The sequence below is a fragment of the Salvelinus sp. IW2-2015 genome, unplaced genomic scaffold (assembly GCF_002910315.2).
Source record: "Salvelinus sp. IW2-2015 unplaced genomic scaffold, ASM291031v2 Un_scaffold1508, whole genome shotgun sequence".
Lineage (NCBI taxonomy): Eukaryota > Metazoa > Chordata > Actinopteri > Salmoniformes > Salmonidae > Salvelinus > Salvelinus sp. IW2-2015.
The window spans coordinates 161,766-178,610 of record NW_019942952.1 but is presented as its reverse complement, the minus strand read 5'-3'; the positions used below and the strand labels follow the sequence as shown (position 1 = coordinate 178,610).

The window sequence follows — 16,845 nt, the reverse complement described above, 5'->3', positions numbered from 1 at the left end:
CCTGAACACCCAGTAACCCCTACAACCAGTCTACACAACAGTAGCTAGCACCCAGTACTGACCAACCCGTGTCGACCACCAGTACCTGAACACCGTACTGACCACCAGTTACCCTGACGCACCCAGTGACCTGAACCCAGTACCCTGACCACCCAGTACCCTGACACCCAGTACCTAACACAGCCCATAGTACCGAACCCAGTACCCTGACCACCGTAACCTGACCAGTACCCTGACACCCAGTACCTGACCACCCAGTAACCTGACCACCCACGTAGTTGACCACCCAGTACCCTGAACCAGTACATAACACGAGTAGCCTCAACCCAGTACTACCATCCATATCCTGACACCCAGTACCTGACACACCCAGTACCCTGACACCAGTCTCCTGACCATCCAGTATGACCACCCAGTACTCTGACACACCAACCATATACACACTACTGAACACCCAGTAACTGACTCACCAGTGCCTGACACGCCAGTAACCTGACCACCAGTAACTGACCACCCGTACCCTGACCACGCCAGTAACTGACCAGTCCAGTACTGACCACCAGTACCCTAGATCGAGCACCAGTATACCTGACCACCCAAGTACGCTGACCACCCCAGTACCTGACTACCCAGGTACCCCTGACACAGTAAACTGGGTTCTGGGACAGTCCCACTCCTCTGCTTGGTAGTGGGTTCTGGGACAGTCCCACTCCTCTGCTTGGTAGTGGGTTCTGGGACAGTCCCACTCCTTTTATAATATATATTTTCTATGGAAAATATAGAACATTGTGAAAGATGGGGAACATGGGGAGGGTGAGCCAAAGGGCAGTGGGCCGGATTCGAACCCATGCCGACTCTGGCATACATGTGTTCCCGGGGTCAGAGGTTGTAACTGTTGGATCACACAGAACACTCGTGGCGGGGGTTCTTACCGTTGACGTCATATCCCAGTGCCGCCTCCAGTTGTGCCAGCGTGTTGCCGCGGGCGCCCAGCTGCAGAAGGCCCAAGGACAGCGAGACGCTCAGCGGCGACACCATCAGGTTGGAGTTATTCTCCGTCTCGGTGAGCGTTTGGTAGAGTCTGACCGCGAACTCTGTGTGCAGCGCTCCCATGGAGTCCTGAAAGCTAGCGTCACACTGACCCCTCCCCGCCAACCAGAAGCAGACGAATAGTGAGGTCATCGACAGGCGACACATGGCCTTGGAGGTGCAGGGTCAAAGGTAAAATAGAGCTGATGATGTCAGAGTTGGCGGGTCCGCAGAGATGAGGTCACTGCAAAGAAGGGTGGGTGATATAACTTTATAACAATCCAAGGCATAGAGGCCTATTGTGATGTTTCAATACATTGACAAATGTATTTATTTTATTTGCCAGTTTAAAAAGCAAGCATATCCACAGCAGTGTTATGACAGGGACGGCACAATAAATCCAATGACTTATTTCCGTTGTTGTCCCTGATGATAAAAAGTGTTGCGTAAGATACGTTTCATGAATCGGTCTTGATGGAATCATGGAAGAACTTTTCATTGTAAAACCACACTTCCAAATTGTTGAAACATTTGTTAAATTACTGCCCGGCTCTCTCTCTTATCCTAAGCTCCACCACGTGCCTGCTCTTTCCATAGAAGGCCAAGTACCATTGAGGGGCGCTGTCATCCCCATTCAATCAATTGAATTGCAATGTTGACCTGCAGAAAATGGAGACCTCATGAACCAATATTTAATTAATCCTATTTTGTGGCCAGGAAATTGCACCACATTCAGAGTTAATGTTATTATATATATATATAGTATTATTATAGATATATAGTATTATTATATATATAGTATACAGTTGTATTAGTAGTTTTATTAGTTGTAGCAGTAATTTTATTAGTTGTAGCAGTAGTTTTATTAGTTGTATTAGTAGTTGTAGCAGTAATTTGTATTAGTTGTATTAGTAGTTGTAGCAGTAGTTTGGGCTATTAGTTGTCTTAACCCCCCTCTATACCCCCTCCCCCCCCCCCTTCTTAAAAAGAGTTAGATGCAACTATTAGAAAGTGGTTGTTCCACTGGATATCATTAAGGTGAGATGCACCAATATTGTAAGTCGCCTGGATAAGAGCGTCTGCTAAAATGACTTAAATGTAAATGTTTAGTAGTTTGTAGGGCAGTAATTTGTATTAGTTGTAGCAGTAGTTTTTAGTTATTAGGTAGTTGTAAGTGTAAGTAAGTTTGTTAAGTAGTAATGTTGTAGAGTAGTTGTATTAGTGCTTGTAGCTAGTGAGTCTTATGATTATTTGTCATAATTTATAGTTTTATTATAGTTGTAGCCAGTAATGTGTTGTATTAAGTTGTCTGTAGTTTGAGCCAAAGTTAAAGTTTATTGTATGTTGTTGTATTGAGTAGTTGTATTGGTGACTTAGCGTCATTTATTAGTTGTAGCGCTAGTTTTGTAATTAGTTGGTATTAGTAGTTTATATTAGTTGTATTAGTAGTTTATATTAGTTGTAGCAGTAGTTTTTATTAGTTGGTATTAGTAGTTTATATTAGTTTGTAGTAGATGGTAGTTATTAGTGTGTATTAGTAGTTTATATTAGTTTTAGTAGTAGTTTTTATATTAGTTTGTAGCAGTAGTTGTATATTAGTAGTTTTGTCAGTATATGTAGTTTATATTAGTTGTATTAGTAGTTTATATTAGTTGAAGCAGTATTTATGTAGTTGTATATAGTAGTTTAGTATTAGTTGTATAGTAGTTTTATATTAGTTGTATAGTAGTTATATTAGTAGTTGTAAGTAGTATTTATATTATTGTACGTAGTAGTTTTTATATAGTTTGTATTAGTAGTGTTATTAGTTGTATTAGTAGTTTATATTAGTTGTAGTAGTAGTTTATATTAGTTGTAGGCCTATTAGTAATTGTACAACTTTTCTATGTTGTTAATGTACGTTTGTTTTTTATTATTATTTAGTTGTTATTATTATTAGACTGTAGTCGCCATATTATTCTTGTTACTAAGTTATTTTTATTACATTTTTTGGCGACACTTGAAAACGAGATTTCATACTGCAACATTTTTTTTAATACAAATAATCATGTAAAATCTGGAAATTGCAAACAAAGTAGTTAAAGTAAAAAAAAAAAAAAAGTCTTATAATTCATTATAAACCCATAAATATTTGTAGCCTGTAATGATCACGACTGACACATCAGCCAACGTAAATGTTCCTTCCCAAGTGGACACAACTTGTATCTATTGTAGCCTACACATTCTATCCATATTTTAACGAGCTCAAGCTAATGGATATCATAGAAGACAATAAATAAGGAATTTTAATGATCTGAAATCATTTTAAAGTTAAAACTCATCGCAGTTGTAGGTCTGTTATAATTTATCATGCCCCTAATCATGAATAATTCACCTGCAAGAAACGTACCTGGATGACAGGTACAGAGAAAGACTACAATTATTTTGGTTTTCCGTTCCAATTCCAGGCAGTTATCGCCAAATATCCGATGTCCACAAACGTCGGCTGGAGAGCTTGTGTGCGCGTATGTTCCCCCTCTCCTATCCCGGTGTTTGTAGGCTACTCCTGTCTGCTCCTTGAGTAGCCAGCAGATTGAGCGGGTTCTCAGTCATAAGACCGTGTTTAACGGGAGTGCTCCGTGTTTGCGGTCTCTGTCGGCGATGTCCGTACCATTCGACTCGGCTAGAATTCCTACCTCCCTAACCCTACCCGGTCCGGCACTATAAGGAGCCAGGCGGAGGGAGGCATGTCACCAACCAGCAAATCCCAAAACGAGCTGAGAAAAAAAAGACTCGCACACATTTCCCAAAAGACAGTCGGTCCCCTTTATTCAAGCAGCTTGCCCTTTTGTTGTGGTGATCAAAAGCCATCTCCCAACGCGAACAACAACACGCTGACCATCAAAGTGCTGTGTCAGCGCTTCCAATTGGAAGACACTATGGAATGTGCCATTTAAATGATCTGGAAAATGAATGATTTGTGAGTCCTGTTTGGACACTCTTCTCACTCATCATCGCTACATTTCTAACCCAATCAACCCTAACATAAATATTATTTTTGTGGTATTATGTAGCTCCGTCGGTAGAGCATGGTGCTTGCAATGCCGCCGGGGGTCACGGGTTGAATCCCACTGGGGGGGCAACCCATACCTAGAGTAAAACTGAACACATGACTAAGTCGCTATGGATAAAAGCATCTGCTAAATGGCATTTCATTATATTATAGTGACACCAGAATGAAAATATGAGGAGAACAGAAGAGAGGGAGATCATTTTATGAAGAAAAGGGGGGATGGTGTATCCCCCCTTTCCCCCCTGGTCTGAATGGAACATGATTTGCTTTGGCAATGGTAACACATGTTTCCCATGCCAATAAAGCCCCTTGAATTGAATTGAATTGAAATTGGTGTGAACTTCCCTCCTCAGAGCCAACTGAATGTGACTTTAAACTGTCATGTCTTGTAAGCTAGCACCTTTTTCATTACATGTAGTATTTTGTGTTTTAATTATTTATTTTTTAAGTATTGTCTAAATTTAATACATTCTGCTTCATTTTTGTCTTGTCGACTGTGAATGAAATAAATCAAACCAACTCTATTAATTAGTACCTCCATGATGGCTAACTGGCCTTGAAACAGAAGTTGTCAAAGACACATTTTCCCATGGTGAACTGAAGGAAGGAGGGACAAGGACATGATTGGTAGCCATCAGGTATTTGGCTTCATTGTGGCCTGGGATTCCTCCCATTACTGGAACAGCACTAATGAGTCCGGCCAGCTTGGCTCTCTCGACAATGGAGACACCACATTCTTTAATACTCATGTTTCAACTCCGCCGGCACAGGAATTTGGAATTTTAAGGACTCAGGGCCTCGGGAAAACAGGATGAAATGTCATTGGTAAATTGCCCAAAGACAATCGTTTGAACTACCACCAAAAGTAAACAACAGCTTTCATCTTGATGGTTAGCTTCAAACAATGTGACTTTGGCCTGGAGAAAGAAAAACACAATTTGGATTGGAAGATAATGATTTGTGCACTCAATTTATGATTCCTGGTCCAATTAAGAAAAACAAGCTCATACTAGACTGATAGGGAAGGAGTGGAGGGTGGATGAGAGAAACACACACACGTACAAAAACCCTGAAGCCTTTCAGGGACACCTACAGACGTTCATCAACTCCTCCTCATATGAGAGAGAGAGAGAGAGAGAGAGAGAGAGAGAGAGAGACACAGAAGCAGAGAGAGAGAGAGAGGAGAGAGAGACAGAGAGAGAAGAGAGAGAGAGAGAGAGAGAGAGAGAGAGAGAGAGAGAGACAGAGAGAGAGAGAGAGAGAGAGAGAGAGAGAAGAGAGAGAAGAGAGAGAGAGAGAGACAGAGAGAGAGAGACCGAGAGAACAGAGAGAGAGAGAGAGAGAATAGATATATTGCAGAAGTATTCCACACCCTTGACTCCTTTACATTTTGTTGTGTTACAGCCTGAATTTTAATGGATTTAATTGAGATTTTGTATCACTGGCCTGCACACAAATACCCCATAATGTCAAAGTGGGAATTATGCTATTTTGTCTATTTCAATGTTGTCTTGGTAAGCAACTCCAGTGTATATTTGGGCCTTGGTTTAGGTTATTGTCCTGCTGAAAGGTGAATTTGTCTCCCAGTGTCTGTTGGATAGCAGACTAAACCAGGTTTTCCTCTAGGTTCTGCCTGTGATTATAGCTGTATTCTGTTTCTTTTTAACTGAGTGGCCTAGTTATAGTTTAGACTTAAATCGGCCTTGAAAATCTATGGCAATATTATAATGGCTGTCTACAACCAATTTGAGACAGCTTGAAGAATTACAAAAACAATCATGTGCAAATGTTGTACAATCCAGGTGTGGAAAGTTATTAGAGACTTACCCAGAATGCCTCACAGCTGTGATCACTACCACAGGGGATTTCAACATGATTGACTCAAGGAAGTGAATATTTATGTAGATGAGATATTTCTGTGTTGCATTTTCAATACATTTGCAAACATTTCTCAAAACGTGTTTTCACTTTGTCATTATGGGCTATTGTGTGTAGATGGGTGAGATATTTTTGGGGGGGAAATCCATTTGAAATCAGGCTGTAAACAACATGTGGAATAAGTCGAGGGCTATGGATATTTTCTGTAGGCACTGTAGATGGATAGATGGATTAGATAGATGAGATAGATAGAGAGCTGCCACTCTAAACATATCGACTGCCAGCCCCAGTTGAGGGCCATGCCAGCTACCAGGCTATAGTAACTCTCCACACAGGGCCATGCCAACTACCAGGCTATAGTAAACTCTCCACACAGGACCATGCCAGCTACCAGGCCTATAGTAACTCTCCACCACAGGCCATGCCAGCTAAGCAGGCTATAGTAAACTCTCCACACAGGACCATGCCAACTAGCAGGCCTATAGTAACTCTCCACACAGGACCATGCCAACTAGCAGGCCATAGTAACTCTCCACACAGGACCATGCCAAATAGCAGGCTATAGTAACTCTCCACACAGGGCCATACCAAATAGCAGGCTATAGTAACTCTCCATACATGACACATGCCAACTAGCCAGGCTATAGTAACTCTCCACACAGGACCATGCCAGCTAGCAGGCTATAGTAACTCTCCACACAGGCCATGCCAACTAGCAGGCTATAGTAAACTCTCCACACAGGAAACCATGCCAGGATAGCAGGCTATAGTAACTCTCCACACAGGACCATGCCAGCTACCAGGCTATAGTAACTCTCCACACAGGACCATGCCAGCTAGCAGGCTATACTTTTAGTTTATGGTCGATGCAGTTAGCTTAGCATTAGCGAATTGGCGTCGTTAACGAGTGTTGATTTAGTTTTGCTTAGCATTAGCCAATAGGCGTTGTTAACGAGTTTAAAGCACGTGAATGCACACAACTGGTTTCTCCCAGTTTACAGTAGTGTTTTCAGAGTTTGTTATGAACGCAGTATAAAGCCCTTGGTTACATGTGTGCCTGTTTTTGTGTGTGTTAGGAATGAGGTTTGAGTTTGTGACAGTGTGTGTGTGTGTGTGTGTGTGTGTGTGTGTGTGTGTGTGTGTCTCTCCCCTCTGAGTAATTGAATCCCAACTAACATTGTCAGTCTCCATTCCGACCCCCAGGCCACCCCCCCTCCTCCCACTCCTGCCTCGAGCATCACTGGGCCAGTGGGTGACAGGAAAAGGAGGAGGAGGAGAAGGAGAGGAAGAGGAGAATGCTAGTTCCCACCAAAGAGAAACAACAAGACTACACGTGATTATCTTGGTGGTTCACGCCTGTGTTCCTCTCTCTCTCTCTTCCTGAGTGGTTCTCAGGCCACTCTCCAGACAGACATCTGCTGAAATGATTCCTTCTGATGCCCTGTGAGGTAAGAGCGAGATAGAGAGTAGTAACAGCAATGGGCACACATCTATGAGCTTGTGGTCATTGCAATGAACGTGAATCTACAAATGTTTCAAAAATACACACTCGCCTAAAGAAAACATGCCAATATTATATCACTGAGCAAAACACAGACACACATTACCAAACAAAACATCCACCTTAGCCTACAGGGAGTAAAACATCCACCGTAGTCTACAGGGAGTAAAACATCCACCGTAGCCTACAGGGAGTAAAACATCCACCATAGCCTACAGGGAGTTAAACATCCACCGTAGCCTACAGGGAGTAAAACATCCACCATAGCCTACAGGGAGTAAAACATCCACCGTAGTCTACAGGGAGTAAAACATCCACCGTACGTTCTACAGGGAGTGACAAACATCCACCTTTAGCCTACAGGAGTAAACATCCACCATAGCCTAACAGGGAGTTATAAACATCCACCGTAGCCTACAGGGAGTTAAAACATCCACCGTAGTATCCTACAGGGAGTTAAACATCACACCTAGTCTACAGGAGTTAAAACACATCCACCGTAGTCTACAGGGAGTAAAACATCACCGTAGTCTACAGGAGTTAAAACAGTCCACCGTTAGCCTACAGGAGTAAAGGACATGCCACCATAGCCATAACAGGGAGTAAAACATCCACCATGGCCTACAGGAGTAAAACATCCACCATAGCCTACAGCGGAGTAAAACATCCACATAGCCTACAGGGAGTAAAACATCCACCTTAGCCTAACAGAAGTAAAACATCCACCAGTAGTCTACAGGAGTAAAACATCCACCATAGCCTACAGGGAGTAAAACATCCACCATAGCCTACAGGGAGTAAAACATCCACCATAGCCTACAGGGAGTTAAACAACGTGCCACCGGGTAGACCCTACAGGGAGTAAACATCCACCGTAGCCTACAGCGAGTTAAACATCCACCGTACCCTACAGGGAGTAAAACATCCACCGTAGTCTACAGGGAGTAAAACATCCACCATAGTCTACACAGACTAAAGACAGAAAACGTTCCTGTAGGTTCATGCTCTACAACTTTCGCAGAGTACGACCCTGCCTCACACAGGAAAAGCGGCGCAGCTCCTAATCCAGGCACTTGTCATCTCCCGTCTGGATTACTGCAACTCGCTGTTTGGCTGGCTCCCTGCCTGTGCCATTAAACCCCTACAACTCACCAGAACGCCGCAGCCCGTCTGGTTTCAACCTTCCCAAGTTCTCTCACGTACAACCCCGCTCCTCCGCTCTCTCCACTGGCTTCCAGTTGAAGCTCGCATCCGCTACAAGACCATGGTTGCTTGCCTACGGAGCGTGATGAGGGAACGGCACCTCCGTACCTTCAGGCTCTGAATCAAGGCCCTAACCCAACAAGGCACTGCGTTCATCCACCTCTGGCCTGCGCGCCTCCCTACTCTGAGGAAGTACAGTTCCCGCTCAGCCCAGTCAAAACTGTTCGCTGCTCTGGCACTCCCAATGTGAACAAACCTCACCTGCACACGCCAGGTCAGCGGAGTCAATCACCACCTTCCGGAGACACCTGAAACCCCACCTCTTTAAGGAATACCTAGGATAGGATAAAGTAATCCTTCTAACCCCCCCCCCCCTTAAAAGAGTTAGATGCACTATTGTAAAGTGGTTGTTCCACTGGATATCATAAGGTGAATGCACCAATTTGTAAGTCGCTCTGGATAAGAGCGTCTGCTAAATGACTTAAATGTAAATGTAAATGTGAGAGCAGAGCAGCCTCCTGTGTTTGAGTGACTCGTTATGACTCTCCTGTGTTTCAGTGACTCGTTATGACTCGCCTCCTGTGTTTGAGTGACTTGTTAGGACTCTCCTGTGTTTCAGTGACTTGTTATGACTCCCCTCCTGTGTTTGAGGGACTTGTTAGGACTCCCCTCCTGTGTTTGAGGGACTTGTTAGGACTCCCCTCCTGTGTTTGAGGGACTTGTTAGGACTCCCCTCCTGTGGCTAATTTCCATGGCTCCGGGGCCTTGGGGACGGATTATCTGCATGGTGGTGCCGTGGTGGGCCGGAGTGAGGCAGCGCTGTGAGCCGGTGTCGCCGTAGTGATCGGCCAGGTACGCCACAGGGATTAGAGCCCAGAGGCGCTGGCACTGAGAGAGGGAACGTGAGGGGACGCATCCCACACCGTGCATTCTTAGGCCTCCCGAATGGCGCAGCGGTCTAAGGCACCGCGTCTCAGTACAATAGGCGTCACTACAGACCCTGGTTCGAATCCAGGCCGTATCACATATGGCTGTGATTTGGAGTCCCATCGGGTGGTGCACTATTGTCCCAGCGTCGCCTGGGGTAGGCGGTCATTGTAAATAAGAATTTGTTCTTAAATGACTTGTTGAATTAAAGAACGTTTTGAATTTTTTAAATATAAATACCCCCTCATTCACCGGGTCACAGAGAGACACAGGGAGGGACACAGGCCAGTGTGTTAAGAGGGTGTCTCCCATCTCGATATGTAATGTATGTATTTTGTAATAGATGTGTAATATATTTTTAGACCAGATAGAGAACAGTGAGGGTAGTGGGTATTACATTTGTAGACCACGTTTGCAGCTGTAACCGATGTGAAATGGCTAGCTAGTTAGCGGTGGTGCGCGCTAATAGCCTTTCAATCGGTGACGTCACTTGCTCTGAGACCTTGTAGTAGTGGTTCCCCTTGCTCTGCAAGGGCCGCGGCTTTTGTGAAGGGATGGGTAACGATGCTTCGTGGGTGACTGTTGTCGATGTGTGCAGAGGGTCCCTGGTATGCCATTTTTTGCTCGAGTCCTTCCTATAAGACAGTTGATTCAGCTAGTCCAAGGTCCCCAGGGAGGTTGGTATAATCAGGTGTGTTAGAGATGGGCTACAACAAGCAGGGGGGTATCTCCCCAGGAGGAGGGTTGGCCACCCCTGTTCTGTTCTGTCATAGAGGCTAGCCGTGGTAGCTGGGAGGTTTTCATTGGTCAACACAGACACATAGTTAAAATCGGGCAATATCATTAAAATGAATGAAAACAAATATGAGATTTGATGGTCTTCGTTTAAGGTTAATAGTGTGGTTAGGGTTTGGGTTTAAAATCAGATTTTAAGATGATCAATTGTAGAAATAGGCGGGGTTTATGACTTTGTGGATGTGGTAACTAGTGACAACCTAGCTGGGCTGGGCTTGTGTTTTCAGCAGGGTTGAAGCCCCCTACAGGAGGATGGGTGTACTGCCGTCATGCTGTGGTCGGCTGTCTGTCTGCAAGGAAGAATGGCCTTTTGATGCCCCCTACTGGCTGGCTGTCATTAACTGACTGACTCCTCCACTGAGTCACACTGCTGGGTGTCAGCATTAACTAACAGACTGACTGACTGACTGACTGACTGACCCTAGCCTTAGACTGACTGACTACTGACCTATACTGAATATAACACTGAATCTATACTAACATTGAATATTTGGAATATATGTAATATTACTATTATATTTTTCTGAATTTATTGATACTTCAATGAATATCTGAATTATATTGATATACTGATAATTGAACGTAGTATGAATATACTGCAATATATTGAATTATACTGAAATATATTGAATATAATGATATCTGATTATGAGTGTATATTGATATATACATTATACTGAATCGTATACTGAATATACTGAATTAATGAATTTATTTGAATTATTGTTATACTAGAATATATTGATATACTGAATATATGAATATAATGATATATTTGAATATAAATGTAATATACTGAATATATATTGAAATATACTGAATATATTGATATTACTGAATAGATTGAATATGACTGAATATACATAACATATGTAAAATTGAATAAGAATATACTGAATAGAATGAATCATACTGATATATTATATACTGAATATATGAATTATTACTAGATCATAATGATATATTGAATACTATGAATATAATGAAACTAATATTGAATGTACTTGATATACTGAATATATTGAATATACTGATATATATGAAATATAACTGAATAATGAATATATATGATATGAATATCGAATATATCTGAATATACTGAATATATGATTTTGAATCATTATTTAACTAATTATTGAATAAATGAATTATTGAATCTATTCGAATATAACTGAATTATTGATTATATGAATAATTGAATATTATGAATATACTGAATATATTGATGATATTGATATATACTGAATATGAATGAAATATACTGAATATATTGATATACGAATATATTGAATATACTGTATAATGATATATTGAAATAAACGCATATAATGAATATATTGTATACTGAATATTGATATACTGAATATATGATATACTGAATATGAATGAATATATTGATATATACTGAATATAATGAATATATTGTAGGTATTACTGAATATATTGATTACTGATATATTAATATACTGATATATAATGATATACTGAAATCATATTGATATTACTGAATTATTGACGTATACTGAAATATAATGAATATATTGAATATATGAATTTATATATGAATATACTGAATTAATGAATTATTGAACTATACTGAATATAATGAATATATTGAAGATTATTGAAATATGACTGATAATGAAATGAAATACTGATATATTGAATATACTGGAATATATTGGAATATACTGAATTAATGATATATTTGAAATACTGATATAATGAATTATATTGCATACTACTAATATATTGATATTATGAATATAATGAATTATGAATATATTGATATACTGAATAATTGATATATGAAGTGATATTGGATATAATGAATTATTGAATAATATGAATACAATGGAATTACTGGAATATAATGCATATACTTTGGATATACATCTGCATACTGATATATTGATCATACTGAAATAATGAACTATATGAATATACTGAATTATATGACTTATGCATATTATTGATTACTGAATAATGATATATACATGAATATATTGAATATACTGACTATATTGAATATTACTGAATATAATGCAATAGGTGTGGTTGTAGAGGGGGGGTGTCAGAAGTCTCGAGTAGAGGAGGGTGTGCGTCTGGTAGAGCAGCGCAGAGGGTGTGGTGCTGGTTAGACGGAGCGCAAGGTGTGGTCTCGGTAGTCCAGTAAGTGGGGTTGCTATATTGGTTCTCCACCGAGTGGCGCAGAGGGCGATCTCGGTCTTGGTGCATAAGGAGGTTGTGGCGTCCTGTAGAGGAGATGGTGTGTGTCTTAGGAATGACAGAGAGCGGTAGTGGTATGGTTAGGCTGGGTGTATGGTCTCGCCTCGAGAGAGGGTAGTTGTCTTGGTAGAAGAAGAGGGGGTGTGGACTCTGGTATGAGAGCGGTAGGCGATCTGGTAGAGATGAGAGGGGATTGTGCGTCTTATGGATATGAGAGGGGTGTGGTATTGGCTAGAGAGTGTGGTAGTTAGAGATCTGAGAGAGAGGAGAGAGTTAAGATGATTCGTGGGGTACGCACGTGGAGGGTTTGGAGTGGAAGTGCCCCCCCGGTGTGGATCTGGTAGTAGTAGAGGAAGTTTGTGTAGGTTCTGGTGAGAGCGTGTGTGGTGCTGTAGAAGAGAGAGTGTGGGACGCATGGTGGTACAGAGACACGGGGCGGCTGCGGCTTATTGGATTGATGAGGGTGTGTGTGGCTTCATGAGTAAGGATGAGAGAGGGGTCCGTGATGAGGTTGGGGACCCGATTTGAGCTCATGGTACTGAGAGGATGTGGTAGTTGGATTTTAGAGCTCTAGCAAGGCCTATGAGCCATAGGTCTTAGGGTTCTGAAGTCTAGGTAGCGAGGGTGTAGGTCTGTAAGAGAGTCGGACGCCATGGCAATCTTAGGCTTATTTTTAGGTTTTATTTTGGTAGACTGACTAGACACAGGGTAAGAGTAAGTGGTGGCTGGATATTTTGAAGACGGGTATTCTCATTTTGGGTTTGGGTGGTCATTGGTTAGGAGCGTAAGATGCAGAGAGGGCGTCAGAACCAAAGTCAATCTCTGGGCCTGAGAACGAGAGACACTGATGTGGTTTCTAGTGAGTGAGTGAAGGGATGTGTGTGCTGGGTAGACACAGGACAACGAGCGGGATTATGGACCTACGGTATGGGGTGCTAAGGAGGCAACGAGCGGGAGGCACGCACAGTGTAGGGTAATGGAGAGCGATGGGGTGTTGTGGATCTGGAATTAGACGAGAAGAGAGGGGATTCGTGGTCTGGTAATGGCCAGGCGCGCCTAGTAGCGATGTTGGATAGAGCCAGGTCACGCACGGGGGTCGATGGGTAAATCGTGGACTAAGAGAGGGCAAGGGTTGGTTGAGTGATTGGATACCATCTGACTTATGCGAGGCCGAAGCGGAGTAAGGGCAGATAACTCAGGGCAGCGTCGCGGTACTGAATGCAGGTAGCACAGGGAGATGCGCGGTAGTGGGGTGCGGGGGTGCCGCGCTTGATGGTAGCATCAATGCGGGTAGAGATTCCGCGAGATGTATGGGTCTGGTAGACGCGGATGTCGTGGTCATGCGTAGAAGTAGAGGAGGGATGGTGTTGGTCTGAGTACTCGAGTGGGAAAGTATGTTACCCCCGAAAATTAGAGGGAGTTGGGAGATGGGATCACATGTTTGGTAAAAATCGGGCCGCTAAGGGAGACCCAGTAGGGGAGAGGATTATTTGATCTGATATAAGGTGTGTGGTCTCGGAAACTAGTGTTGTAGGTCAGGATAAGAGCGCAGACAAAGACGGGTGTATATGTACAAGATGGCTCAAGTGTCGGATCTTTTTAGAAGGGTTCGTTGGCGCGGCGCTTACTCCATGCGGACGAGATCATTTCGTTTTAAAAGAGATGCAAGGGGAGCACGTTGCTGAGAGGTTATGATATGGTAGACTATGGCTCCATTAGACCAAAAACATGGGGATCACACGTTCGATTTATTGAGAGCTGGAACGAGTGTCGCTGAACTGCTGGTAAGAGCGGTGTGTCAGGTCTTGAGTGGAGGGACTCGAGGTAGTGGTCTAGTAGAAAGAGGGGACAGTGGCTCTAGGTGTAGAAAGGGGGGTGTGGTTACTGGTAGAGAGGTGAGTGGGTGGCTTGAGTATGGGTTTCAAGAAACAAGTACCCGACCCATAGAAGCTGCGCTTCTCTCGTGAAGGAGTCGGTTGGGCTAGGTAAGGAGGGTTGTAGGTTCCGGTGAGAGAGACAGAGGGGTGTCGAGTGCTGGGGAGAGAGGAGGCGTGGGTGTGGATAGAGCTGGGCGGGTGAATTGGTGTTAAACTGGGTTAGAGGGGGGTGCTGGTAGGAGGTGAAGCGAGCACGCGAGAGAAAAATCGACCCCCACAGCGCTCCCACCACTACGAAGGCAGAGCAGGTCACGCGTACCACTGCGAATATCAACCAGACCAAAACCCAGCGGCCAGCCCAGCACGTCCTACACCAGGAATCCAAGAGCGCAGGGTGTGGTCTGATGAGGGAAGAGCGAAGGCTGTGAGTCGGGTAGGAGAAAGTGCCTGTGAGTCTGTAGAGACGCCGCAAGGGAGTGTGGCTGGTGGTGACCGGCAGAGAAGGGGGTCTTGGAGGATAGGAAGAGAGCGAGCGGTCCGCTGGTGTCTCCATGGACAGACACAAGGACCAAGGAGGGTAAGAGTAGGTACTTTACGGTAAGAGAAGTAATAAGTGTAGATAAATAGAGTAGAGGACGAAGGGAAGGAGAAGACCTAGAGGCTGGGATCTCGCGTACGGAGCGAGTGAGGTGCGGTGCGGCTCGTCGGGTCCATGAGAGGGATGCTGCTATCCTGGTACGAGACGCCCGCGTAGTGTGGTTGTCGGGGGCGGGGGATCCAGACGGATGTGCGCGTCTGATAGCTCGCCGCGGCGGTGCTCGTTCTCGGCCTGCGGCAGCTGGAGTACCCAGTGGCCGGCACGTCAAAGGGCATGTTACGCCCTTAACTGCGGGTCCGAGAGGGGTCTCTTCTCCGCGTAGGCGAGGGGCGTCGCTTGCGCTCTGCGACTACGCCAAGAGGGGGGTGCTTCGCGTCCTCGGTAGAGGGGTGTGGCCTCTCAGGTAGACGCGCGCGGGCCCACCCTGTGCCCGTCTGGGTAGAGAGGGTGGCCTGAGTCTGCGTATGAGACCGGGGGCGGGTGTGGTCTGGTAGAGAGGGGGTGTGGTCTGGTAGAGAGGGGGTGTTCCTTGCACTTCTTGGACTCTTGACCTCTTGGTTTCTCTCACTACATAATTCCAAGCTACTCCTGACCATTACACATAACCGAGACTATCACTGGCATCACATGATGCCATATTGTGTTACAGCACGTCTGATCAACTCCCACTGTTTCCACACAACTCTGAGTGTCATGATGACCGAGGCCTACTGGACCACAATAGTTCAGATGAGAATTTCAATTCACAACGTTCCTTGCATGCTGTGGAATTATTCAAACACTCAACCACTCTGATAGATTTTAAACAATACAAATGTTATATATAATTCCACACTATGAGGTTGTAATAATACGTTGACATTTTGAAAATGATGATAATACCCTGTTAGTGTAAGAGCTGTTTGAAAAGATTTCAGCCTGCAGGATGGACTTTTGGCCTGCCTGGTTTTAATCGAAAACAATCACAGTACTTACTTAACGGTTAGCCAGAAGTGATTTGATATTGAGATGAAAACATCCCCATTGGACTTTTAAGTGAATCCCAATTAGCCATTGCATATCAGAAGCTGAGAGGCAGCAGATTCCTAACCGACCAAATATAAAGCTGTGGTCTAATTTTAGGGCTCTGGTTGTCCTCTTTATCACAAGGAGACTGTCAGACACAAGAATATACAGTCTGAACTATGATCACGTTCTATTAGTCTGATCCAACACAGACAACTACAGAATAAAGTTTTCTTCTGAAAAAGGGGATGGAGAGTGTCAATAAAATGTTGAGTAGTTTGAAGTTGAGCTTGTCTGATAGTTTGCAGAGTTATAGTCTATGATAAGATACAGATGAGCTCAAATAGCAGTTTTAGTGATTGATGATTGGACGTTTATATGTACAAATCACTGCTGTAAAACGAACCCACTGCCTCAGTGGGTAAAAAGGGGGGTGACTTTTGATCCTTTTATGACAACTGGGAGTTCGGAAGGGGGGGGGATCGTGACGTCAGCGATCTTCAGATCGGAAGTCTAGAAAGATATCCGAGTTTCCGACTTCCAATTCCGAGTTGGATGACCATTCAAAATATTTTTCCCATTGGTGCTCGTTTTTTTTTCTTCTCGAGTTCCCAGTTGTCTTCAATGGACTGACCTGTTTTAAATGCGGCATTTATCCCGGTGATTTAAACTCGTTGAACGTTTTTATTTTTTATTTTGGACGTGCCCCCGGATTTGATTGGGCAGCACTAGGCCAACGCCTTCTGACGGC

The 16,845-nt window shown here is 43.7% G+C and overlaps 1 protein-coding gene across 1 annotated transcript in view; it reads right to left on the bottom strand.

Annotated features, from left to right (window-relative positions):
• The window catches only part of LOC112071064 (probable serpin E3), a 10,064-nt gene extending 6,195 nt beyond the window's left edge, over positions 1–3,869 (bottom strand). The window contains exons 1-2 of the mRNA XM_024138520.1: positions 3,419–3,869; positions 933–1,273 (exon numbers count right to left, since the gene is read on the bottom strand). Of these exons, the coding sequence (XP_023994288.1) occupies positions 933–1,197 (265 nt within the window). The 5' untranslated portion in view covers positions 1,198–1,273; positions 3,419–3,869. The remainder of the gene's footprint in view (positions 1–932; positions 1,274–3,418) is intronic.
• Between the last annotated feature and the right edge of the window lie 12,976 nt (positions 3,870–16,845).